Source organism: Grammomys surdaster, unplaced genomic scaffold, assembly GCF_004785775.1.
Source record: "Grammomys surdaster isolate TR1022 unplaced genomic scaffold, NIH_TR_1.0 125863, whole genome shotgun sequence".
NCBI classification, from domain to species: domain Eukaryota; kingdom Metazoa; phylum Chordata; class Mammalia; order Rodentia; family Muridae; genus Grammomys; species Grammomys surdaster.
In genome coordinates this window covers 605951-633685 of record NW_021620689.1, presented here as the reverse complement: position 1 = coordinate 633685, position 27735 = coordinate 605951, and the positions used below count along the sequence as shown (strand labels likewise).

General features: G+C 41.5%; 1 protein-coding gene across 4 annotated transcripts in view; it reads right to left on the bottom strand.

Moving 5' to 3' along the window:
• Thrap3 (thyroid hormone receptor associated protein 3) overlaps positions 1–23557 on the bottom strand; it is a 41588-nt gene extending 18031 nt beyond the window's left edge. For 2 of the 4 annotated variants that reach the window (XM_028790104.1, XM_028790107.1), the window contains exons 1-3: positions 23470–23557; positions 14642–14730; positions 5507–5660 (exon numbers count right to left, since the gene is read on the bottom strand). In XM_028790104.1, the coding sequence (XP_028645937.1) occupies positions 5507–5643 (137 nt within the window). In that variant the 5' untranslated portion in view covers positions 5644–5660; positions 14642–14730; positions 23470–23557. Of the gene's footprint in view, positions 1–5506; positions 5661–14641; positions 14731–22717; positions 22736–23469 lie in introns of those variants that run through there. The other 2 variants (XM_028790105.1, XM_028790106.1) reach the window with 2 other exon arrangements.
• Between the last annotated feature and the right edge of the window lie 4178 nt (positions 23558–27735).

Here is a 27735-nt window from a genome sequence, read left to right as displayed (position 1 = left end):
ACAAAAAAAAAAAAAAAAAAAAAAAAAAAAAAAGACAGTGAAGATGTCAAAGATCAGGGTAGTCAGGACCGACATGCCGGAGAGAACCAACTCCCACAGGTTGTCCTCTGATTTCCAGATATGTGCTGTAACACATACACAACAATATAGTAAATTTAAAAAGTTGTTTGTACAAATTCACTGAGTTCTCCCCACACACACACACCTCCCGTGTGCGTGTGCGTCAAAGTCTCAGGGTAGCTCTGGTTGACCTGGAACTTGCTATGCAGACTAGGCTGGCCTTACACTTCCAGAGAACTGCCTGCCTCTGCCCACTGAGTGTTAGGATTAAGGACACTTGATAAGGTTCTTAAATACCATTCATTCTGCCAATCATAATATTACTATTACTAGGGGATACTAAAAAAATATTATCTCAAGATATAAAATAAAATCCCTTCAGGAACAATAGCATAATCAAAGTATATGGTATTCATGTATGGAGATCAATAATGAAATTCATTATTTTGTATTAATTAAAAGTCTAAGCATGGTAGTGTACATCTATTAATCCCAGCACTTGCAAGGTAAGGCACTAGCATCAGGAAAAGGCAAGAATACCAAAGTGGCCAGGTGGTGGTGGCGCACGCCTTTAATCCCAGCACTTGGGAGGCAGAGGCAGGTGGATTTCTGAGTTCCAGAGTTCGAGGCTAGCCTGGTCTACAGAGTGAGTTCCAGGACAGCCAGGGCTATACAGAGAAACCCTGTCTCGAAAAAAACCAAAAAAAAAAAAAAGAATATCCCAAAGTTACATGGCAAGTTTGAAGCTACTGAAACATGAGATACTGTCTCAATAAACAACAAAAACAACCAGGAAATAGAGAGCAGGTTCAGTGGTTAAAAGTACTTGCTACTCCTCCAGGATTCGGTTCCCCACACCCACAGCATTTCACAACCTGTAACCTGTCACAGTTCTAACTCCAGCTCCAGAAGATTTGATGTCTTCTAGCCTCTGCAGGCGTAGGCACAAACACAAAACAAGCACCTTCAGTCAAGCATGTTAGCATACACATGTGATCTTGAGCAATTTGGGAGGCTAGGCAGGAGAGTTAAGCTAGAGGATGGTGTAGGTGATTAGCAAGGCACAATTTGAAAACAAAACTTAGGGCTTGAGAGATGGCTCAGTGATTAAGAGCATTCACTGCTCTTCCAGAGGTCCCAAGTTCAACTCCCAGCAACCACATGGTGACTCACAACCATCTGTAATAGGATCTAATGCCCTCTTCTGTGTGTCTGAAGAGAGTAACAGTGTATTCACACACATAAAATAAATAAATCTTTAAAAAAAAAAAAAAAGAAAGAAAACTTAGAAGAGACTAGGGATATAGTTCACTGGTACAGCACTTCAGTTAAAAACATGTTCTAGCTAGTAAACTTGCCTGAGAGGCTTTTTTGGGGGTGGAGGGTAGGGTTGTTTACATACACTCAGCAAGCGCTCTCCCATGGAGCAACACTGAGGCACGTTTGCTTCTGTTGTTTGAGACAGGGTCTGACTATGCAGCCTGACTGGCTTCAAACTCAAGAGATATACCTAACTCTGCCTCCCAAATGTTGGGACTAAAAGAGGACATGTGCCAGAATGCCTGGCTATATGTGCTTTGAAAATGATAGTTCCTAAGGCTTGCCAGACAGCTCATCAGGTATCCATGCCTGTCACTAAACATTTCAACCCAGAGTTCAATCCCTGGGACACATATAAAAGGAGAGAATCAACTCCTGCAATCTATTTTCTGACCTCATGTTAACTGTGGCACTGCCTGCCCATATACATATACACAAATAAAACTAATAAGGACTTGGAGATGACAGCAGTTAAGAGCATTTGCTCTTGCAGCAGACCTGGGTCAAAACACTCATATGCTAGCTCACAGCTATAGTATGTGGTGCACAAACACACAGGGAGGCAAAACATTCATACACATAAAAACAAACCCTTTAAAAAGTTAATAAAATGATTGTTTCCTCCCCTTACCTTATTCAAGGTCTTTTTTAAAAAAATAATTATTTATTTTATATATATATGAATGCGCCATCCCTGTTTTCAGACACACCAGAAGAAGACATCAGATCCCATTACAGATCGTTGTGAGCGACCATGTGGTTGCTGGGAATTGAACTCAGGACCTCTCAAAGAGCAGTCAATGCTCTTAACCACTGAGCTATCTTTCCAGCCCTCAAGGTCTTGCTTTGTAAAATCTCTTGTGGCAATTCAGAATCAAAAATATTAAATGATAAACTCCTAAGTAATTCTTTAGTGTCTCATTTTTTTTGTTGTGTGTTGGATGTGTGTATGCTGGGTGTATTATGCATAAGAGGTCAGATGACAACTTGAAATCAGTTCTTTTCTTCTACTTTAAGGATCTCGGGGATCAAATTCATGTCTTCAGGCTTAGCACAGGAATTCCTTTATCCACTAAACCACCTTGCCAGGAAATTCTTTAGTATTTATCACATTTTAACAGTTTTTATTATAGCAAATTTTATTAATATTCTACTTAATTATTGATTGCTGTTAACCTCTTTCTGTAGTTAATGTAAATTAAATGTTATCATAGATGTGCGTATACAGGAAGAAACATAAAATTATGTATTAGGGATCAGGCCTAACTGGGATACCAGATACACAGAATCTTGGAGAGAGTAACTAACTCCCTTTAGGAAGTACTGCTGTTTTAAGGATCTGGTAACTAAGGAAACAGTACCTTTAAGGAGAAGCTTAACTTCAGTTTAATCTAAAGACAAAATAGAATTGGCTTTCTAGTATTGTTAACTGTTCTTAGATCTATACATCTACACCATAAAGAGTACCAACTAACAAAGGTGTATCTAATTGCTGATTAACAGTTGCTATCTAAGCAAAATTCAAAAGTCAAGAATAAAAACTTACCTTCCCTATTTTTCATTCAGAAACAGTAACAATTAAAAAAGGAGAGGCAGAGGCAGGCTATGAAAAGGACAGTGACCCCACTGAAGAGGAGCTCCATCCCCAGCACTAAGGAGGGTGTGTAAATCATGTCCTTAGGCCTACTGTTGCTTCGGTTACCAATTACTAGAGTAAGGGAGGACCCTGTGGCCCTGCATCCAGAAATGCAGTCACTAAAATGCAGAACATGATGCTCTGCACACTGCAAAACAAGTTATTTAAGGTCACTGAAAAGGATACAGTCTGAAATAAAGGGGAAAAAAAAAATGAACTTTCTCCAATTCTGCAGAACTCAGAAGTTAGTTAATTTAAAGGCATGGTTTCTCAAACTCTCAGGATACTTTTCTTATAGGAGAGGGAAAACAAAAAGAAACAACAAAAACAAAACCATGAAAACAGATAAGCCAGAAATAAAAAGCTGAGTATACAGTGAGAAACTTAATAATACGCTTCTTAAAAACAGAAGTCAGGCAACATTCAAAACAAAAAACATGTTTTCTAGGGGCAAAAAACAACAACAACAACAACAACAAAAACTTCCAGAGTTTAATCTCCTAGGTAACAAGACAGCACTTAAATTGGCTCTAGACCTACCCAACAAATTGCCTATTTACGACAATGCTCCCTCCCTTCATTTCTCAAGTCAATCACCATGCCAAATATGTAGCTCAGGATACAAGATCTGCCCAGAATTCCTGCTGTTTCAGAGTTGGTTAACATCTTTCGGTTTGTCTGTACCAGTTCAGTTTTGTTGTTTAGCTTTGGCTGTTCAGTCATGCTTGGCTTTGAACCACTTACTTAGCTTCCATTTACCAAATTAAATTTTAAAATGGTATCTTTCAGAACAAAATGAGCTGAAAATGAAATTTAAGTCACCTAAATCAAGACTGGGTGCAAGGCAGGACTCCATCCCATGGTCTTGACATTAATCTCTTGAGGGATAAACAGAAAATGAGTAGTTCCCCCTTCAGTAGTCACACAGCCCCTCTGTCTAATTTGTGGTCTAAAATTAATCTTGAGGCTGACTTTTCACAGATTTACCTTACTTTTTTGTTAGGAAAAGGAAGATTTTTTTTTTAAACCAATTACACATTTAATGTTTAAGTACTATAGAACTACAGAATAATGACTATCTTGAGAAGATTTAGGTTCATAATAAATTGTCAAGAAAAAGATTCTAGATATTACTTATTAGAATTTCTAAGAGGGGCTGGAGAGATGGCTCAGTGGTTAAGAGCAGTGACTGCTCTTCCAGAGGTCCTGTGTTCGATTCCCAGCAACCACATGGTGGCTCACAACCATCTGCAATGTGATCCAATGCCCTCTTCTGGTGTGTCTGAGGAAAACTACAGTGTATTCATATACATTAAATAAATAAATTAAAAAAAAAAGCCGGGCGGTGGTGGCGCACGCCTTTAATCCCAGCACTCGGGAGGCAGAGGCAGGCGGATTTCTGAGTTCGAGGCCAGCCTGGTCTACAGAGTGAGTTCCAGGACAGCCCGGGCTATACAGAGAAACCCTGTCTCGAAAAACAAAAAAAAAAACAAAAAAAACAAAAAAAAGAATTTCTAAGAGAGTAAAATGATACAGTAATACCTTGCTAGTTCAATTTGGAAAAAAAAAGGGGGACTTCACAAAGGCCCTCTTGAATATTTACGCTATTGGTTCCCAAAGTTCACAAGAAGAAAACTGTAAGTATTAAAAGCTTTTAAAAATCACCGGGCAGTGGTGGCGCACGCCTTTAATCCCAGCACTTAGGAGGCAGAGCCAGGCGGATTTCTGAGTTCGAGGCCAGCCTGGTCTACAGAGTGAGTTCCAGGACAGCCAGGGCTACACAGAGAAACCCTGTCTCGAAAAACCAAAAAGCTTTTAAAATCAATCCTTAGAAGAAAACTGAAACCTTTTTAACCCCGGGGTTCAAGAGGCTGAAACATAGGAATCTCAAATTCATTGCCACCCTGGACTATACAATCTGTCATGAAAAGAACAAAACCACCATGCTTTGAGAATGAATGAGAAACCTGCCTTAACAAACCATCCAAAGAAGATGCTGGGCATCTATTGGAAAACTTAAAAAAAAAAAATCATTTTCACATTTAGCAAAAGAAAACTGTTGGGTGTTTATAACTGACTCAGTTTTAAGATCTGTTTTGTTAAATTAAATCAACTTGTTAGTGACCAGCACATTAGATATATACCTATGATACTTGGTAAATCTCTAAAAGTTAACTGAGTTTAGTGGATTATGCTTTCTCCCCAATGCAATGCTGTTAATACTATTGATCCTTAGTTGTCCTTTCATTGCTGACAAATAAGTTTGGCATAAGCCTTCAAAATCACGTTAGTGAAAGATAATCAGCTGTGTAATTTCAACCAAGCAATCTAGACACAAATAAAATGCCCTCTTCTAAAGTGAGTGGAAGTATGCTTCAGAAGCAAACAACCTCGAAATCAAACCCCATCCTACCTGCCATGTGACAAGAGTCCTCCAGTACCCAAACCAACACAATCACCATCTCAACATACAAAACCATACCCTCTTACCTGAGCCTGCGCTTCCTTGAACGAGAGACAGATCGGCTTCGGGACCGAGACTTTGAAAATGAACGAGACCGAGATCTGGATGCAGATCTTGAGCGAGAAGAGCGAGACCCAGACTTGGATTTGTTTGTTTTTGACATCTTGGAAGCGTTTACACCTAATGTAAGAGGATACAGTCAAACAAATTCACAAGTTCTACAAATCTCAACTTCTCTAAGCACATGGGGGGTAAGGGTAGACACAACACAATTATTAAAAGCCAACTCACAGCCAGGAGTTTATGGCTATTATGGTCATAAACATCAATAATCCCAGGACCTGGGAAGAGAGGCAGGAGGATAAAATGTAGTTACAGGCCAATTAGAGCTTGATAGTGAGACTCCCAACTCAAAAACCAAAACAACCTTACTCTATCCTTTTCATGTGTAGACGCTGGAGACTAGAGAGATGCATGAGTAGTTAAGCACACTGCTGCTCTAACAGAGGACCTTAGTTCAGCTCCTATCACATTGTGGCTCATAGCCGTATATGAACCACTCTTTGTCCATACAGACCATAAAGAATGTCAAATCCCCGACTTACAGGACACTGTTGGAAGTTGCTCAAAGAAGATGCTGAGAATCTATCTCAGGTCTCCTAGTACAATTTGACTGACTAGGCTACTTCTCTAGCCCAAGACTAGATTTCTAGCAATCAGAACTCAAGGCCTCACACTTCCAAGGCAAATATTTTATTGACTCAGCCATCACTCTTACTGATTTTCTAGTCTCCATACTCACCCTGTCTGTCTGTCTCTCCCACTCCCTCAACCCCCCCACCCCTGGTCTTCAAGACAGAATTTGTGTAGCCTTGCCTGTTCTAAACTTGGCTCCGTAGACCATGGTGACTTCAAACTCTGCCTCCCCAGAGTTGGAATTAAAGGTGTGCACTAGCTAGTCTCCATATTCTTCAGAAGAGTCACACTTACTAAGTAGTCTGAAGGCCAAGTATGGTAGTATATACACTTAACCATCACACTCAGGAAAGACAGACAGGTCTCTGCCAATTTGAGGCCAGGCTGGTCTATATAGCAAGCTCTAGACCAGCCATGAAAAAAAAAAAAAGACAAGGTGTCAAAAATAAAAAAATAACTTGCATATTGTGTCTGGCTTTTATGTGGATTCTAGGGAGCCAATCTTAGGTTGCTAGGCCTGCATAGCAAACACTTTTCACAATCAGCATCCTCCTGGCCTCTGATATACTTTTATGATTGACTGAAAGTGCTGGAGTGTTTTCCATACGCGTCTGTATGTGTGCAAGGTGCATTCCTAGGTGTCAAGTGCCTTTGAAACTCATGATCTGGAGTTACGGATGACTGTGAAGAACCATGAAGCTTCAGGAAACCAAATTGGAATCCTTTGCAAGAACAGTAAGTGCTCCTAATCACTGAGCCATCTCTCCCACCCCTCTCTGAGATAATTATTATTAACAGAATCAAAGCATAGATGGGTCTTATGATGGCACACTTTCACTTAGCACAGCCTTTAAGATTCAGCCATGATCTGGCATATCACAAAAAAGGAGGGAGGGAAGATAGGCACTTTCAATAGCCACACTAATGGTGGTACATAGAAATTCTTGCCGGGCGGTGGTGGCGCACGCCTTTAATCCCAGCACTTGGGAGGCAGAGGCACGCAGATTTCTGAGTTTGAGAGTTCAAGGCTAGCCTGGTCTACAGAGTGAGTTCCAGGACAGACAGAGCTACACAGAGAAACCCTGTCTCGAAAAACCAAACCAAACCAAAAAAAAACAAAAAAAAAAACAAAAAAACAAAAAAAAACAGCAAAGTAACTGAGATATGGCTGTAGTTTTATCTAAGTCAGTTGGTAGAGTGGCTGCTTAAACACATCTTGGAAGATCCTAGGTTCAATCTGCACTAAATAAAACTGAGTATGGTTGTCATCCCAGCATGAGAAGATGGGCAAGAGGATCAGGTATCAAGTAAAGGTCACAAAACCTTGCTTGTTCCAGGGCAAGCCTATAAAACAGAGATCCTAAGGGAAGGAATGGAAATAAAAAAAGGGAAAAAACAGCTGGGCAGTGGTGGCACACGACTTTGATCCCAGCACTTGGGAGGCAGAGGCAGGCGGCTTTCAAGGTCAGGAGTTCAAGGTCAGCCTGGTCTACAGTGTGAGTTCAAGGACAGGCTGGACTATAAAGAGAAACCTTGTCTCAAAAAAAAGACAACCCCCCCCCCCAAAAAAAGGAAAAACCCATCAATCAGAGTTAAAACAACACATCCTATTTGTGTTATTTGCCTCAGGGTAGTTGAGGCAGAAAAGCAGGGCTCAGGTGAAACTTTAAACATGTTTACTACTTTCTTTGCTTCTCCCAAGACTGTACTTTTACTCTCCAGGGTAAAAGTTAAGAGAGGAAAAGGGGAAACAACAGCAGGAACAGCTGCGGCACCTCTAGGGAACACTTTAAAGACTTGAAACACACTTCTACTCAGGAATCAAGTTACAGACCTCTTTCTGACACTTCTGAGATTAAATGGATGCTATTTAGTACTATAAATCATGTACAAATGTTGAATTCTAGGATCTTGTAACTTATAATAGTCACACCCAAATTAAAGACGGAAAGGCATCATTCTAGTTATTTTACTGCTCCAAATTTTTTTTTACAGAAATCTACATACATTATAAAAACAAAACTATAAGCTGTGCCCTGGTGGTGCATGACTTTAGCCCCAGAACTCAGGAAGCAGAAGCAGATAGATGTCTGTATTCTTAGCGAGGATTGTTTGCTTAAACCCAAGTATCAGCCATCCACTAATAACTGATGTTACTCTGGCCTCTTGTTTAGCTACTGGGGACAAACAAACAAACCCCTCCTTTCCTTCTTTTCTTCTCCCTGAAAAATATCAACACTCATATGGGTAGGTGAAAAAAATCTTTCTTATTGCTACAAAGGGCAACTAAAGGCTGAAATCCCTAACTTGTACCAGGCAAGGATCTTGGCTCCCCAGATGAGAGCAATTTTCAGAAACAAATGTTCTGAAATAAGCCAAAACATCTATTTATAACCAAGTGTTACCTCTATTTGTTGATCAATGCAACAAAGATCTGACTGAAGCCAGGCATGATAGAAGCCTTTAGTATCAGCACTAGGGAGGAAAAGACAGATGTCTGTGAGTTTTAGGCCAGCTTGGTCTAGATGAGAGTACTAGGACCGTGCCTTAAACTAAAATGAGGATTTCAAACAGCTCTTTATTACTGACAAGAGAGCTTTGAGTTGTTTTTCTAAAAATGTATACATATACACCATCAATTCTGAAATCTATTTATTTATTTATTTATTGGTTTGGTTTGGTTTTTTGAGACAGGGTTTTTCTCTGTGTAGCCCTGGCTGTCCTGGAACTCACTCTGTAGACCAGGCTGGCCTCGAACTCAGAAATCTGCCTGCATCTGCCTGCCTCTGCCTCCCAAGCGCTGGGATTAAAGGCATATGCCACCACCGCCTGGCTAATTCTGAAATTTATAGTGGAAGAAATCAAATTCACATATCACCATCACCACCACTACTACACAGGGTTCCTCTGTAGCCCTGGCTGTCCTGGAACTCACTCTATAGACCATGATGGCCTCAAACTCACAGGTGTGCAGCCCCAACCACTGCCTGGCTTTTCATGCCTTTTTAAAAAACCTAGCCAATCTACCCAAAAATAAAGACACTAACCATCTAGGCCATTCATCTCATGAATGCACTGAAATGCATGTGGGGCAATATACCTAGATCAAGTGCAGGAAGCACCAAGCTCATGGGAGAAGTGGTAAGCCACAGCTATAGGATCCCACTAGTGAAGGACAATGCTGGCTTCTTCCTTTAGAGCCAGTCACAGGTCACATTTTCTTCCTGTTCTTTAGTGAGTGAAGAATCCTTTCACATCTTAAACAATGTTTTCCAGTGTTTACTTTTTAAGGGAAGGTGACTACATTACTTCTCAATAACTAGAAAGGTAGAAAAAAATTCTTATTCATTTTCCATGGAGAATACAACAAAGAAAGCAGAGGGGAACTAATTATTTCAAGGTTGATTTTCACATTGGAATGTAGGATTTGTATACTTTAATGAAAATATTAAACACCTGAACTGACAGTTAATATTGTCAATTTGATGGATTTTAGAACTATCATGGAAACAAACCTTTGGTTAAATTTAGGAGAGATTTTTCAAATTAGGCTAGCTGAGGTGGCAAGACCCATCCTAAATACACACAATCCTATTGCCTTCAGTGTGACAGAACAAAAAGAAGAATGCAAGCTTTCATCTCTCTGCTTATGAACTACCTACTATACAAAAAAGACCCAGAGCATCATCCTGCTCCTGCTGCTGCACCTTCTGTTTCCGAGGGTCTGTATCCCTGAGAGCTATGAGCCAAAATAAACCCATCTGCTTTCTCCAGTTGGTATTCCTTCATATTATTAAAAGTTATTCAAAAATTAAACAAAGAACTGAAAATGGGCTGGAGAGATGGTTCAGTGGTTAAGAGCACTGACTGCTCTTCCAGAGGTCCCAAGTTCAACTTCCAGCAACCACATAGAGACTCACAACCATCTGATTGATCTGATGCCCTCTTCTCGTGTGTCTGAAGACAGCTACAGTGTATCCATATAATAACTAAATCTTTAAAAAAAAAAAACAACTGGAAATATATTGTTCAATGAGAAGTGTTCTTGTCTATTATACTTAGGTCCAATGCCCAATACTACCAAAAATAATAGTATAACAAAGTATGGTATGTTGTTAGAGGCCCAGGCTTATTAGCTCACCATTCCCAAGACCAAGGCAAGAGGGTTGGGCAAGTTTGAGATCATCCTGAATACAGAGATTATCTTAAAACAAACAAACACGGAAAAACAAGCCAGGCAGTAGTGGCACATCCTTTTAGTCCTAGTACTTGGGAAGCAGAGGCAGGCAGATCCTGAGTTCAATGCCAGCTGGTCTACATATCTAGTTCCAGACCAGCGAAGAATATAAATCTCCAAAACAAACCGATAAACCTAAATTACAGGTTGGAGAGGGAGCTCAACCACTGAGAGCATACTGCCCTTGCAGAAGACCTGGGCTCAGTTTCCAGCACCCATACTACACATTTCAACTTCACAGCTCTGGGGATCCAATGCCTCTTATCTCCAAGAAAACCTATACTCCAGTATATATCCACACACAGGCACACACACATCATTTAAAATAAAATACATCTAAGTATTCTTCTCATCAATTTATCCAGACTCATTGAACACTCTTTGTCCTATGCATGCCATATGCTTAAAAGAAAACTGGCAAGTTCCCTGTCCCACTGTAATTACAGGTAAAAAATTGGTTTTGAAAATTTATGACTTGTTTTGGTAAAAACACAAAAGATCTTTTCCAAATTGTATCACTTCTTTTGGGTTTTTGCTTTTGTTTTTATTTTGAGACAGGGTTTCATCCGTGTTGCCCTACCTGTCCTGGAACTCACTCTATAGTCCACCTGCCTCTGCCTCTTCTTACTGTTAATAAGGATAACACTAACTGGTTCATTGTGACACAGAATATTAATTGCGACTCCATCTTCCCAACTACAAACAAAGAAGTCCTTAGTTTCGAGCACCCTAGAATGTTATCTTCATTAGGGTATAAAGATAGTGAGGAATACCATGATATCTCTAAAAACAGAGTTTTGGAGACAGATATATGTAAAAGGAAAATGTTAAGACATGGGGGAAGACTGACCATCCATAAAGCAAGAAAAGAGCAGATAATTCACTTGGAGCTATCAGAATGAACCAACAACCTGTCAATATTATGACTTTGAACTTCTGGCCTACAGAACTATCAGACACTAAGAATACTATTTAAATCATATTTTGTTACAGAAACCACAACAAATTCATTAACTCTGTACTACCTACACAATTTTCTGGGATTTTTTTGTTTGTTTCTTTCTTTTTTAAAATGATTTATTCTTTTCCTTTTTTATATGCATGTATGTCTATACGAGGGTGTCAGATCCTCTGGAACTAGAATTACAAACTCCCATGTAAGATCCCATGTGGGTTGTGGGAACTGAACCCTGGTACTCTGGAAGCCATGGTCTTGACTAAACAGAAGCTTTGGCAGGAAGGGGGGAGGTCAGGGGTTTATCTCTGTGAACTGGTAGCTGGACTCTAATATCATCCCTGTGCAGGAAGATCAAGGGAATTAAAGTGCCTGTAAAGCCAGTTGTGGGAGCATATACCTGTAAATTCTAATACTGGGAGGTGAAGACAGGATGATTGAGAATTTAAAGCCAGGGTATGAGGCGAGGGAGGGAGGGAGGGAGAGAGAGAGAACGAGAACACGAAACACTGTAGCTGGTCTTTGATACTCTATGGGTTCTCCTTTTTCCCCACCCTTTATCACCTTGGTTTCATCTCCCATCACTAGATAGGAAAGAAAGGATAGGAGGGAGACCCTTGAGTCTAATTTTTCTTATTTTGTTTCTTCTTTGAACACAACTAACAAACTGCAACCACCACCACCACGAACCACCACTTGCATTTATACACTCTGAAAAGTCCCCAGAATCCCAAATGTCACACAAAACCATGCCTCTGCTAGAGCACAAGGCAGATCATAGTGAGCTGCGGCAAAGCAGCCCCATATCCCCACACCTGGGGTTAAAACAAAAACATATTCTTAAAATACTTCTGTTTTTTTTTAAGAAACCAAAATTCCAAAATTGTCACTACACAAAACAAAACAGGAGCTGGGGGTATTGGTTAGTCAATAAAGCATCTGTCTTTCAAGCACAAGGACCTGACTATGAGCCTCAGAAACCCATATTTAAAAACAAAGAAAACTGCCGGGCGGCGGTGGTGGCGCACGCCTTTAATCCCAGCACTTGGGGAGGCAGAGGCAGGCGGATTTCTGAGTTCGAGGCCAGCCTGGTCTACAGAGTGAGTTCCAGGACAGCCAGGGCTACACAGAGAAACCCTGTCTCGAAAAAAACAAAAAAAGAAAAAGAAAAAAGAAAAGACCCACATTACTGAGACAGGCCAAAACCATTGATGGCAGCAGTGACCCACACTGTGAATCTCAGCTCTTGGATTCAAGGTTATCCTGGTCTACAAAGAAATTTCCAGGACAGACAAGGCTATACAGAGAAACCCTGTCTCAAAAAGCCAAAAGCCCAAAGTCAAAAGCCAAAAAAAAAAAAAGTCTGATGTGGATAGACAGAAATCAACAGCAAACTTCCCTTACAATAATCAATATCCCCTTCCCCACATCCTGCCTTTCTGTGTTTATAACCCGTGTGAATGAATTACAATTTGAGAAAAAATAATTTATAAAAATTAAAAAAAAAAAAACAATAATATCCCCAGTGTAAGCAATTTGTGATATCTTCTCCAGAGAATTTACTCAAAATAAAGGGTCTACTATGATTTGATCATCCATGCAATTAATTTTTCATCAGTAGAGAAAGAGAATGAACTACAGAGCTAGTAGTTTGGACAATCTGTGACTCATTCAAGAGGCTCCTCTCTATGTCCCTCAGAGAGTGATGGCAATTTCAGTATGCATTTTAAATGAGTATGTATTACCATGGGGAATATTTCCTCACTTCTTAAAAAACCTGAGCTTTTCTGACTAAATTAATGGCCTATAGTATCCTTCCAATTTTCAATATTAAACTAACTTGGCAGACAATTGTTATATGAGCCATTTTTTAAAAATTCAGTGTATGTGTATACATGTACCTATTGCATGGGGGCCTACAGAGGCCAGAGCAAGGTATCTCAGATCCCTTACAACTGGAGTTACAAGTACTTGTGATTTGCCCAATATGGGTGTTGGGAACCAAATCTGGGTTGGTCTTCAGTCCTCTGGAAAGCAGCAAGTGCTCTTAACCACTGAGCCATTTCTTCAGGTTTTCTTAAATAAAACTATTACTAGATTCAGGCTCAGTGGTACAAACCCAGAAACCCAGCTACTGGGGAGGCTGAAGTGAAATGAAATACTCCGAAGGCTATTCACAACTGTATTAGGAAAGATAACATGGTAGCTTGAATGAGAATGGACACCATAGGCACAAATTTGAACATTTGCTCCCCAGCTGGTGGAACTATTTGGGAAAGATTAGGAATGTATTGCCTTACTGAGGGAAGTGTGTCAGTTGGAGTGGACTTTGAAGGTTTTAAAAGCCTGAGTCATGTCCTGTGTTTGTGTCTCTCTGCTTACTGTCTGTGGATCTGGCTATAAGCTCTCAGCCATTGTTCTAGTACCATGCCTGCTCACTTGCTTGCTTGCTACATGTTTCCTACCATGATAGTCATGGAAATGTACACTAATCCTCTAGAACCTGTGAATCCCAAATTAAACTTTTTGTTTGTTTGGTTGGTTTTTTTTGTTTTTGTTTTGTTTTTGTTTTTTTTGGTTTGAGACAGGGTTTCTCTATGTAGCCCTGGCTGTCCTGGAACTCATTCGGTATACCAGGCTGGCCTGGAACTCAGAAATCCGCCTGCCTCTGCCTCCCAAGTGCTGGGATTAAAGGCATGTGCCACCACTGCCCAGCTGTTTGTTTGTTTTTTTAAGACAGGGTTTCTCTGTGTAGCCCTGGCTGTCCTGGAACTCACTCTGTAGACCAGGCTAGCCTCAAACTCAGAAATCCACCTGCCTCTGCCTCCCAAGTTGCTGGGATTAAAGTTTTTTTTTTTAAGTTGCATATGCCATGGTGATTTGTCATGGCAATAGAAAGGACAGTTTTGGCCAGGGCTACACAGAGAAACCCTGTCTTGAAAAACCAAAAAAAAAAGAAAGAAAGACAGTTTTACATTCAGAGACTCTGCTTCACAGAAATAGATGAGAATAAGACAGGAAGATGCCCAATGCCTTCTCCTGGCCTCTGCATGAACACAGGCATGTGCAGACACACGTGTACATATACATTACAACACAGAATTGAGATTTAGAAATCCTACAGATTTAGAACACCTCTGGGTAATAGATTCAACATAACTGATGTGTGTGTTTTGAGACAGGAACTCACTATAAAGCCCTGGCTGGGCCAGAACATAAATGTTTCTTAAAATGAGTGTGGTCATTAAGATTCTTTAACCAACAAGCATTTACCTTAGCAGAATTAATGATTCAACTTGAACTGCCTCCGAAAAACACCAGCAGCACCACTGGCTTCTCCAATTTATAGTCAGGGTATAATTCTGCAATGAGAGGAAGTGATAAAATGGCTACTATACCTTAAAGATTCTATTATTGCTTAAAACCCACAGCAAAAATTCTACTTCAGAGGCTGGAAAGATGTTTCATTTATTAAGAGTCCTTGCTGTAGTCAGTCATGGTAATGTATGTCTCTATTCCTAGCACCTGGGAGGAAAAGACAAATAGAGCTCAAGGTTTAAGGTTAGCCTGGTCTATATAGTGAGTATCAGGACAGCCAAGGCTATACACTGAAACTGTCTCCCCGCCACACCCAAAATTCCCTATCTCAACTGTTTGCTATTCGATCATGAGAACCGAGTTTGAATCACCAGCACAAACATAAGAATGTGAGTGAATGCGTGCACCAGCGTGTATGCATGTGGGTTTTCCCAGTGTTAAAATACTATCTTAAAAAAAATAAAATAAAAAGGAAAAAGATGAAGGGAAAGAAGTATTACAGACAACCAGCACTAATAGATGAATATCTATCCACCATCAATTTTGTTGGTAATGCTAACTCTGAGCTGAAGTTAAAATGGAATTCTATTCTTAAACTGGGTGGGGTGGTACCTGCCTAGAATCAACATTTAGAAGGCTGAGGCAAGAAAATTGTCAATTTAGAGTAAGCAAAATTTTGTCTCAGAAAAATTGGGGAGGGAGTATACCTTCCCAAGATGTAAGGGCATTTGATGTCAAAACTAGCCTAAACTCCCCAAGATTCATAAAATAAGACTCCTAAAAGTCGTTCTCTGACCTCAACATCCAACCCCTTTAGCACATGCAATAAAAATTTTTGTTTCAAAAAAGGGAGGGAGGCTAGAGAGATGGCAGTTGGATCTCTGAGTTCCAGGCAAGCTTGATCTACATATATGACTTTCAGGACAATTACGGCTACACAAAGCACCCTGTATCAGAAAAAAAAAAAAATAAACAACAAAAAGGAGGGAGAAAGATGACTGGGAATGCAGCTCAGTAGCCAAGGATGCAAGCAGCAGTAGATTCAATCCCCAACAGTTTAAGCGAGATAGATATGCTTACATGCCAGGTAATTCCATCACTATGGAAACAGAGACAGCAGAGATCAGAGGTTCAAGGTCTGGGCTGGTGAGATGGCTCAGAGGTTAAGAGCACTAGCTGTTCTTCCTGAAAACCCAACTTTGGTGCCCAGTTATGGCCCAAACACATTATGTGGTCTGAAGGAAAAGTGGTTCAAGCCCATCTGCATCTACATAGTTTGAGGCTAACCTGGACTATAACACTATCAAAAAAAAAAAAAAAAAAAAAACCAACAATAAAAACTAAAGATTGGGAAGCTGTCTATGTCTTAGAAAATCAGACAACTAAATTGAATATGTGTTTGCCCAGTATGCAGGGTCCATGTGTGTGTCAATCTCTATTATCACACACACACAATTCTTACCCAGAAAAATTAAAAGCCCATGTGTGATGGCTATTCCTGGCTATCAACTTGACTACATATATAATTAACTAAAACACAGCAGCTGAGCACACCTGTGAGGGACTTTTTTCTTTTTTTTAATTATATTTTGTATTTAGAGTATGTTGTATTCAAGTCAAAGACAGTAGCAAGCTACCAACCATGTATGTAAGTGTTGGGAATTGAACCCGGGTCCCTCTGGAAGAGCAGTCAGTGTTCTAAGCTGATGAGCCATCTCTCCAGCCCAGGATTTTTAAAATTAAGTCATTTAAGTGGGAAGACTCTCTTCTGATCTGATCTGATCTTTGAGGTAGTTACACTTTTAATCCAGATCTTTTTTCTAACCCCCTCCCCACCCCCCACCCCTCACCCCCAGAGTCTCACTTTGTAGCTCTGGCTATTCTGGAACCTGATCTGTAGACCAGACTGGTCTTGAACTCACAGAGATCCACCTGTCTCTGCCTCCCTAGTGCTGGTGATAAGGGCCTGCACCTTGACTGCTCAGCCCTGGTTGGAAAATTATTCACTGTAATAACTAAGTCTAAACGCAGCACAGGAGAAACGCATTTGAGGAGTTTTAGTGTGGCCCACTAGCCCTACTTACTTCTCTATCAAACAAAGTAGTAAAAGGCCTTACTTCCATTTATTATTAAAGACCCAGAATGACTAATACATGAGTTAGGTATGTAGCTGTTTCATATCATAAAGCTTCATTGAAATACTAATTTTACAATATTTCATGCATTATTTCTATTAGTGTCAGATGTATATACACATTTATTATTCTCAAAATAGACAAGGAACGAAAAAAATTTCTTCTAGAAGTTCCAAGTAATTTGTATTCAAAAGCCCATTAAAAGCTGATGAAGGTAGCCAGGTGGTGGTGCCACATGCCTTTAATCCCAGCACTTGGGAGGCAGAGGCAGGCGGATTTCTGAGTTTGAGGCCAGCCTGGTCTACAGAGTGAGTTCCAGGACAGCCAGGGCTACACAGAGAAACCCTGTACAGAAAAAACAAAAACAAAACAAAACAAAACAAAACAAAAAGCTGATGAAGGTCAGTCAGTTTACTCCCAGCACAAAAGGCAAGAGACAGGAGGATCTCTACGTTCCAGAACAGTCAGAGCTACACAGAAAAAGACTGACTCTAAAATGAACAATAAAAAAGCTGGTAAAGTGCTTGCCTTTTAAGAAGAGAGTGCCGAAGCAGTTATAAGCAGTCATGAGCAACCAAACATAGGTACTGAGAATCTAACCTGAGTCCTCGGCAATAATAGTGCCTGCTCTTAACCTGAGTATCTTTCTGGTCCCTTCTTTTAGATACAGGCTTTTCACTTCATAGCCTTGACTAGCCTGGGACTCACTATATAGCCTAAGATGGCATTGAACTCTAGAAATCCACTTACTTCTCTACCTGCAGAGTGATGGGACCAAAGGCATGGACCACTCTGATCAGCAGAATCTCATCTATTCTCAAAGTTTTGTTTCTCAAACACTCACACGCATCAGAGAACAACTTGCAGAAGTCAGTTCTCTCCTTACTATCTGGGACTTGGGGATCAAACTCTGATCATCAGGTTCACTGGCTGCCCTGGCTCTGCAGACCAGACCAGGCGGGCCTCAAATTCAGAGATCTGCCACCCCTCTGAGCCCTGGCATTAAAGGTGTGAGTCCCTACTACCCAGCTCACACTGCTCTTTATTAGGAGAGAAATGACTGAGCAGGTAAGCTATAAGACTTGGCAACTGCCCAAGGGAAGGGGGTGGTGAATGGAAAGAGGAAAAATAGTATCTGCCATTTGTGAGTGACCACATGGTGCTTAGCTTCTATGAAAGAAAAGTGGACAAACTCAGAGTTTCTTTCTTTCCTAATATTGGTTAAGACTCCAAGATACTAGTTTTGCTATCTTTACTGCTTTCTCACAATGAAATTTCTGAATGACTTTAGGAACTACTCATCAATTCTCCATAACTCAACCTTTCTACTAAAATAGAGGGAAGTTAGTTATTAATCATTAGCCTCAAAGGAAAAAAAATTACTAGAAGCAATGGCTTTCACAGATATATATATATTAATTTTAAAAATAAAAATCCTCAGCATCACGTATGGAGTTACCACCACTCTCAGTTTGTCCACTTTTCTTTCATAGAAGCTAACCACGCCCCTTCTCCATGTGGTCACTCACAAATCACAATAAAAGAAAAAAATTTCAGACAACAAAATTTAAGGCAAATAAAGCCTAAATAAATAAATAAAAGCCACCAAGGAAATAAAGCACCAGGACTGTTTTTTTCTGAAGTGAAGAGGTGGCGGCAGAAAGCAAATGATAAGTCTCTTACTAGAGACTAGGCCAGGCTCTCTGAACGCCTCCTGATTCTGCTGGTACTTCTGCCAGGATCCAAAGCCAGCCACACCAAGCCCAGTTACACAACATTCAGAAACCTACATCACAAATGCAGAATGGAACAGCAAATTAAAATGCCTGCAATAAACAGACAAGCAGGATACTGCCCCGTGTCAGGAATACCCATCAGGCTATGGTGAGGGTTGAGGTTTGTGGCAACCAGGAAAAGACATGTCTCAATCACAAGAGATCACTGCTATAAAACAAACATCCACAGCTTGCTAGAACTAATTTTTCAAGAGCAGCCCAAAGCTGTATTTACATATATCTATTTTCAAATGCTAACAATTCATTCAATTTTAACTCCACGTAAACCAAACAAAGTCAACCTACAGACTGGATTTAGTCCAAGAGACTCAAGTTTTCAACCTCCACCATAAAAAGAAAACCATGGCCATTCCATTGGCACCTAAGACAGAGACATATCCTATGCTTACAACGAGGCACACTTTTTAATTCATGCCTGAAAACCACCTGTTCTCACACCAGACTTTCCACTTCTACCACTAAATAAGATCTATAAACAATCTAAAGGATAAAGGTGAGCCGTCCTCAGATATTTGCCAAGTTTAAGTAAGGGCAGCCTGGGCAACCAGGCAGTCTTCAAAAAAAAGCAAAAAAAAGGTGATCTTTGAGTTTGAGGCCAGTCAGGTCTACACAACTACAAGAAACTCTGTCTCCAAAAAAAAAAAAGAAAAAAAGAACAAAGGAAAAAACCTGGAGAAGGGAAGGGGAAAAAAGAAAACAGTAAATTAACTTATGTGAAACTAAATTTTAGTTTCCTCACATCTTCATGACAAAAGGAAACTAAGAATATTTAATTTTTTTTTTTTTTTTTTTTTGAGACAGGGTGTCTCTGTGTAGCCCTGGCTGTCCTGGAATTCACTCTGTAGACCAGGCTGGCTTCGAACTCAGAAATCTGCCTGCCTCTGCCTCCCAAGTGCTGGGATTAAAGGCGTTCGCCACCACTGCCCAGCAAATATTTTATTTCCATGGCACATCATTTAATTATTTCTTCTAAAAAAGAAAAGAACTGTTTCTTGAAAGACAATCTTTTAGCCCATTACATTTTCATAGGTTATAATCCTACACTACAGTATCTAAAGCAAGAGATCTTTGGTGTCTAATTAGCATTTATTAGTTGTAGAAAGAGGTTTCATCGTTAACTTTTGGGGGGGCAGGGGTTCAAAACAGGGTCTCTCTGTATCCCTGGTTGTCCTGAATTGTATCTGAACCTCCTTAGCCTCTCACATAGCTAAACTTTTTGGTATGTATAACTATGATGGAGACATTTCTAAAAATGTGCATGCTGCATAAAAATTATACAGAGATCCTGATCATCTTGAACTCTCTGAATCATAAAGTAATACTGTCTGTCTTGACTCTGGAGAGCATAAAACTATTCCCCGAAGTCTATGTTATAATTCTATCCTATACCTCTATTACTCTACACCAGGCAAGTGCTATCTCCAGCCTTGACTATATTAGCCTCTTTATTACCCCCATAGTGTTTCATTACATCAAGCTCTGAGTGATCTAACATATGAATCGCTTCCCACAACCTAAGTCACAAACCTTTCCTCTCTTCACCTGTACTAGTGAAAAAATCCCTAGTAGTCATCAATCTATTATACCTCTTAACTCACACTAAAAGTCATGCCTGTCTGCCATACTTGGCTTTCTTTAAAAATAGACCGAACGACCAAGAAGGTAAACTATCCATTCCTGTTTGAGTATCTACTATTCCTTCCACCTGAGTATTCTCTCTTTAATACCCCACAAAACTAGTTCCTCACTTTTCTCCAAAAAGCTCTGGCCAAGCATAGTAACATTCTCTAAGTCCAATCACTCAGGAGGAAGTGGCAGAGGCCAACATGGTATACATATCAGCTACCAGGAAGGCCTTCAACTGGTATCATACTGCCTTGGCTTCCTGCACTGTATACTCAAGGCCTAAACACATGCTGGGAATACATAGGCTGCCAGGCACTACTGAATCATTCACCCACTCATAATTAAATTAGTTAGTTCACTGACCTTAGGTATTTATGAAGCAATCCACCAAAATCTAGTAATTGATGATAGCATTAATTATATTTCATTCAATTCAGTATCTCATAATTTTCAAAGAAGCAATGTAGCATTCTAAAATTCTATCCAATCTAAATTATATAAAAGCATGGTGACTGATGTCCTTGAGACAGTAGCAGGACAGCCTAGACTCAGAGAATCTGTCTCCAAGGGGTTGGGGGAGGGGGGACTAAAATAAACTTTAGTTTGAGCTCTTCAGGCAGACCATACCTCTTTTGTGCAAATCCTGGACACACTCCAAGAGTTTCTTCCAAAAACTAACCGATACAAAGCAATCACTTTTCATTATCTATAGCTTTGTGTTTTTTGGAGCGAGAGTCTCTACACAGGCTCAGCTGCCCTAGAATTAAGTAGACCAGGCTGACCCTGAACTCAAGACATCCACCTGTCTCTGCCTCTCTAGTCCTGGGATTAAAGATGTATGTGCTCTACCTAGCCCAGTTCCATAGTTTTTCTTTCTTACTTTTGCAATAAGGAAAAGTAGTACTTAAGAGTACTCTAAGAAAGGTCTCGATCACTGAACTACAACCCAAGAATGTGATCCATAATGTCACTAATTAATCCAAACTCCAAAGTGCCCATACCTGATAGCAAAGAAATAAACTGGAGCATGTAACGATCACCAGCACCCTTCAAATGGAACTGCACCTTAAGTCTTCAGATAAAATACCAACCTTACTAAGTGTGACCGTTCACCTCAGCAGTCACCAACACTCAGGAGACAGAGGCAGGAGGAGAGGCCCTACCTAGAGACTAAGCCAGTCAGTCTCTAAAACTAAAGATCCTACGTGGGTACTAAAAGAACTGAAAAACAAAGAAATAATATTTTTAATAAGTGTGTGTCTGTCTGTCTGTCTGTCTGTCTGTCTCTCTCCTGAGACAGATTCTCATTATGTAGTTCTGGCTGGCCTGGAACTCAGAAACCTGCCTACCATTGCCTTGGAGTCTTATGATTAAAGACAAGAGCCACCACACCCAGCCATCCAGTAACCTTCAAGCAGTTCTACAAAACGTAATCAAACCAGAGTGAGAGTGGCAGGCTCACCTCTGGGAGGCAGCTCGAGGCTGGGATCTCCTGCCAGCCAGAGATACACAATGAGATCCTATCTTCAAAAACAAAACAACACACACACAAAAAAAACAAGTTGGGTATAGGGGCAAAAGCCTGTAAAATCAGCTCTGAGGTAGAGGCAAGAGGCTCAAGAGTTCAAGGCCAGGATCAGATAGATAGATATAGATATAAATACAGATATATATGCCAGCCTGGACCTCGTTTTCTTCCTCCTACTTTGTGGCCAAAAGAGGCTTTGTTCAAGTTTATTTCCTATCGGAAAAATAGCTCCCACTTTCTTCCTTTGGTTACACGGGAGGCTGACTTGCAGTCCTTTGGTGATTGACATGTGCTCTGCTTATGAGAAGCAGTTGTGTCCCACACTTAAAACAACTTTTCTCTATTTCCCTTGCTCTTCTGAATCTTATCTAAGAAAGGCAAAAACAAAAGTTAAAAAAAAAATGCAATCATGACAAAGTAGTTGCATTACTTTTTGATTCACTAAGTACTGACGTTAATTCAGAACACACGTCTGCAAACAAACGAACAAAAAAACCCTAAAAACTCCAAAGAACTGTTTTTCCCACAAGTTTCAAGGCATAAGCCATCTTTAACATTTATACAGAATATATACATTTAAGCTGTTTAAGTAATAGGATTGACTACACAGACAGTATTTCCACAAAAAAACTAGGAAAGATCTGAAAAATAACAGTATGATACATGACTTTCGACTCAGGATCCACAATCAAAACTTCCATACCCGGTAACAAGAGGCTAATCTTCAGTTAATCTAGTTGAATATTTACAATAACCCACTAAAGGTAGCCAGGGCTGTGCACTGCCATTTTAGAAAAAGAAAAAAGAAACTTAAGTGCGTGGAAGTAAAAACTGAAATTTAAAATCAAAAGCTGGTAAGGCCGACTTCATTGGCTCTGTCCTATTACGTCCTTGCCATATTCCTTCTGTCCAATTACCAACCTCCCGATTAACACAGTACTCTCACCGATGTCTTCCAACTTCTGGACCACCAATGTAGCCGCCAACTACCGCCGCCACGCTCCACCCCTTAAGATTCAGAAGAGCGAGGGAAATAGAGAAAAGTTGTTTTAAGTGTGGGACACAACTGCTTCTCATAAGCAGAGCACACGCCAATCACCAAAGGAATGCAAGTCAGCCTCCCTTGCAACCAAAGGAAGAAAGTGGGAACTATTTTTCCGATAGGAAATAAACTTGGACAAGGCCTCTTTTGGCCACAAAGTAGGAGGAAGAAAACAAACAAACAAAAATACAAAAGAAAACAAGAAAAAAAGAAACAGAAGTATTAACATTTAGTGTTATCGGCCACATGCGCCCTAGAAGACAGAACCAGGCCAATGGAAGACTAAGTGGGGGAAGGGCGTCCAAGAGTTCCCGGAAAAAAACATTCAAATAATGAGGTTCGTCCAAACAGGGGAGGAGGAAGGTGGAGTTGACGGGAGCCGTCGTTCCCGCACAGAAGTGTGCAAGCTGTTACAGAGAGAAGGCGGCCGGAGCCTGGAGAACTAGGCCGGAGCGGAGGGAAGCGCTGAAGGGCGGGGAGGGGGAGGAGCCGATCGAGCAGGCCCGCTCAGAGCAGGCCCAGGCTGAGCGTGGGGGAGCCGCCGCACGCTAGGCCTTACCCTCGCCGGGGACCAAAGGGCGCCGAGAAAAGAGAAAAACCCCAAAACACAGAGATTAGTTGAGGTGTCCTAACTCCCATCAGCTGTGTTCACTCACCTTGACCGGCCGAAGCGACTACAGCTGCAGTCTCGCAACGGCACAACCGGCCCGAACCTCACCCCCGCCCGATAGCGCGCCCCGCGTCCCCGCTCTCCGAAGACGGCGGCTACCGCCTCGGTCCGCTACCTCCTGGGAAATGTAGTCCTAGTTCCTCTCTCCTGACTCACCGGACGTCCTCTCGAACTCTATTTCCCACAAAGCAAAGCGAGCGTTGGGCCCGCCGCTTTGCGTCACGCGCCAGAGGATCAGCGGTCACGTGGGCAGCTCCATCCCCCTCCCCCACTCCAGCCTGGGTGGCCTGAAGAAGAGGGAGGGAGGTGGACGGAAGGGGCCGGGGCGTTGCTGACGCCACTGCCCCCACCATTTTGGAGAGGCCTCTCCCGGGGAGTGAGGGAGGGCATGAGCCCCACCCACTCATCTTCCTGCTGACGTCTCCGGTTTTGTGGTCACCAGGCCTCTTGGCTTTCGTTCTGTGCCCTACCCTTTCCCTGTTTCTGACCTTGAGCAGATCGTTTGTGTATAAAGTGAGGTTCATAGTTTGTACCTACAAAGTTGTTGGGATGCCCCGACAAAGGAAGGCACTTAATGATCACCCGGAATGCAAAAAATGCAACACAAAATGGAGAAGAATTCTTGTTTTGATAGTGTGACCTCAGGGGACCCAGAAGCCCGGTGGATCTCGCTCTCCTACAGCTGCCTCCCGTCCCATTTAATGGCAATTGAGCCCAAAGAGGTTTTTAGGGTTTTCTTTGGGGGGGGGGGGAGTTGGGGGGGACAGGGGTTCTAGACAGGGTTTCTCTCTATATCTCTGGCTGTGCTGAAACACTCTCTGTAGACCAGGCTGGCCTCAAACTTGGCCCAGAGACGTCTTTTAAGAGCATGGGCCCAGGAAATATGTTCGTACCTGTTGAACCACAAATGTCCTGGAAAGTGAAGGCCTGGAATTTGTGCCGTCGTCGTCGTCGTCGTCGTCGTCGTCCTCCTCCTCCTCCTCCTCCTCCTCCTCCTCCTCCTCCTCCTCCTCTTCTTCTTCTTCTTCTTCTTCTTCTTCTTCTTCTTTTTGGTAACTTTAATTTTTAGAATAGAATCTCCCTTTGTATGCCAAGCTGTCCTGGAAATCACTGGGTAGCACAGGCTGGGCCCCTAAACCCAAGGCAGCCTTTTCTGTCTTAGACTCATGACTGCTGAGATTACAGATCTAAGTCACTAGGCTGTTTCTCACATAATCACATAAGGTTTTACAGCAGGCTGGTTTTCTCTGCAGTTGCTTGCCCCAGTGAATCCTGCACATGTAAGCATTCAAATGTCACCTTTTCTGTCATGCATTTACTAGCTACTCCGATCTCTATACTGTTGTACTTATTGAAAATGCTCCTATTCAGATGGAAGGGTATCCTAGGATTCGAAAAGCCCAGGAACCACACAGCTCTGAGAGAAAGCCTCCTCATCTGAGGCGTTGCAGCTCGGGAGCCCCAGCCCTGATCCTTCTTCACTTTTTCTCTTCATTACTTCTTTTCTTTTTGGCTTCTTCCAATGAGAAAGTCACACAGACAGCAAATCTCATAAAAGAGATTTTTATTGGGAGGGTTCAGGGTACAGAAGGACGAATCCAGGAAAGGCTGTCTCTGCTGATGGAAGTGGACAGCAGGCAAGTGATTTGTTTGGGGTCCAGGCTTTTCAGGGCAGACATTTCCAGAGTAAGGATTGGTGGGATTTCAAGTCCTGAACTTAGGGAGCTCGGGGATTGGTGACTTTTTTTCCCATCTTTTTCCCTGTATTGGACCCATGGGTTACTACATGCCATGCCCAGTACTAAATTCTGCAAACGCAGTGATAAGCTAAGAGAGTACCATCTGCTTCTTCTCTGGCCCAGAAGCTATCCCATGGATCCAGTCCTCACCCTCTCTTCTCATCCAGTCTCATTGAGTCCCCTCTCTCCGTGTGTGTTCATGGTGCCTTTACATCAGTCCGTTGATGTAATGAGCTGTTTAACTCTCATTTCTAAATGTCTGGGAGCCACTGTGCATCCTGGTTTCCTACAGGAATATCAAGCTTAGACTGTCTATAACTGAACTCTCCTTCCCTCCTCTAGAGCACTTTCTAATTTGTTTGTTGTGATTTGTGTGTCTCCATTCTTTGGTTGGTTGGTTGTTTTTGTTTGATTAGTTTAGCTTTTTCAAGACAGGGTTTCTTCTACACAGAGAAACCCTGTCTTGAAAAACAACAACAACAAAAAAAGACAGGGTTTCTCAGTGTAGCCCTGGTGTCTTTGAACTCACTCTGTAGACCAGGCTGGATTCAGAGTCATGTGTCTCCTTCTATCCTGTGGTTCCAGGGATCAAACTCAGGTCACCAAGCTTGGCTGCAAGCACCTTTACCCACTAAGCCCTCTCACTGCTCCTCCTCCTCTTTTCAAACATTTTAAAATCATGTTTACTTTATGCATATGGGTATCTGGCCTCCACCATGTATGTGTGTCTGTGCACCATGGGTATGCAGGGTCTGAGTATGTCGAAGGGGAAATGGGATCCCCTGGAACTGGGAGTTGAAGCTGGGTTCTCTGGAAGTGTAGCCAGTGGTATTAACCACTGAGCTATCTCACCAGCCCCTCCTCCCTTTTAAAGGTGGGGTCTCATGGACAGGCTTGTAGCACAGTTAGTACAGAGCCTAGGGTACATAAGTGGATTTCAGTCTCTAGACCTCATAAACTTGGGCATGGCAGTTCACACTCTGGAAGTAGATGTAATGACAATTTGGGGATATTTTGGTCTCCTTAAAAACACAGAAATATTATTATAAGAACGTGTTTTTGTTTTAATCCCAGGTGTGGAGATATGGGGCCATTTTGAACTGTCTGCAGCAGCTGACTGTGATTTGCCTCGTGCTCTAGCAGAAGCATGGTTTGGAAGCTGCAGATAATTTCTGCAAATATTTGATGTATGGAATTCTGAGAACTTTTCAGAGGATATATAAATCCTACCCTGATAGTCGGGCTTAGTGTTTGTTGGTCATTTAGGTTCTTGGTTTCAGCTGTGGTTAGTAGCCAGGGTCAAAGAAGAAACAAAAGGAAAGAAATTAGATTCAGGGATTTTTCTAATTCCTCTCTCCCCTCAATCCTTGTTTCTCTCCTATCTTGTAATAGGGGGTGAAACATGGGTTTGGGGGAATAAAGGGTGGGGAAAAAGGAACCCACAAAGAAGCAAAACCAGCTACAGGTAGAGTTAGAGGCAGGAAGATCAGAAGAAAGTCAAGGTCATCCTGTTACAAAATAAGTTTGAGAAGCCTGGGGCCACAAGAGTCCCAGTCTCAAAATTTAAAAAAAAAAAAAAAAAAAAAAAAAGTCTTACTATGTAGTCTAGACTGACCTGTATCTCAGAATTCACCTGATTCTACCTCCTGAGTGTTGGGATTACATGGTTGCACTGTGGCACCCAGTTCTATTAATTTCTTCAACAAAAATCATATCTTAGGGTTCCTAATGCTGTAATAAGACACCATGACCAAAACAACCTAAGGAGGAAAGCGTTATCTTTCAGCTTACACCTCCGTCACACTCTGTCAGTGAGGGAAGTCAACATAGGGCCTTAGGCAGTACAAAGATCAAGAGGTAGGGCCGGAAGCATGAGAGGAGTGCTGCTTACCGACTTGTTCCCAGTGGCTAACACATTGCGCTTTCTAATAGCTCTGAGACAGGAGCTGTCACCCAGAGGGTAGCATTGTCCTCAGTGAGCTGGACCCTCCCACATCAATCAGCAACAAGAAGATGTACCACAGGTTTCCTCTTCCCACATGACTCTGGCTTGTTTAACATAAAGGGACCAGCATAGCCAGGCTTTATGCTGACACTCGGAGTACAAAGGCTAAACTTTTATTTTAAATATTTTTTTAAAGAAAGACTTTCCAGTTGGGCAGTGGTGGCACATGCCTTTAATCCCAGCACTTGGGAGGCAGAGGCAGGTGGATTTCTGAGTTCGAGAGTTCGAGGCTAGCCTGGTCTACAGAGTGAGTTCCAGGACAGCCAGGGCTACACTGAGAAACCCTGTCTCAAAAAACAAAAAACAAAAAAAGAAAGAAAGACTTTCCAAGTCATTGTGTGACTATAAAACACATTTCTACCCTAGGAAGCATCAGTAAATTTGATAATAAAACCCTGCAGATTAAAAAAATTTTTTTATTATTTATGTATTTTATTGTTCATGTGAACATTCTTAGGATTCCTGTAATAGAGACATTGGTGTTTTAATAAGAAAATGTGCTAAACTT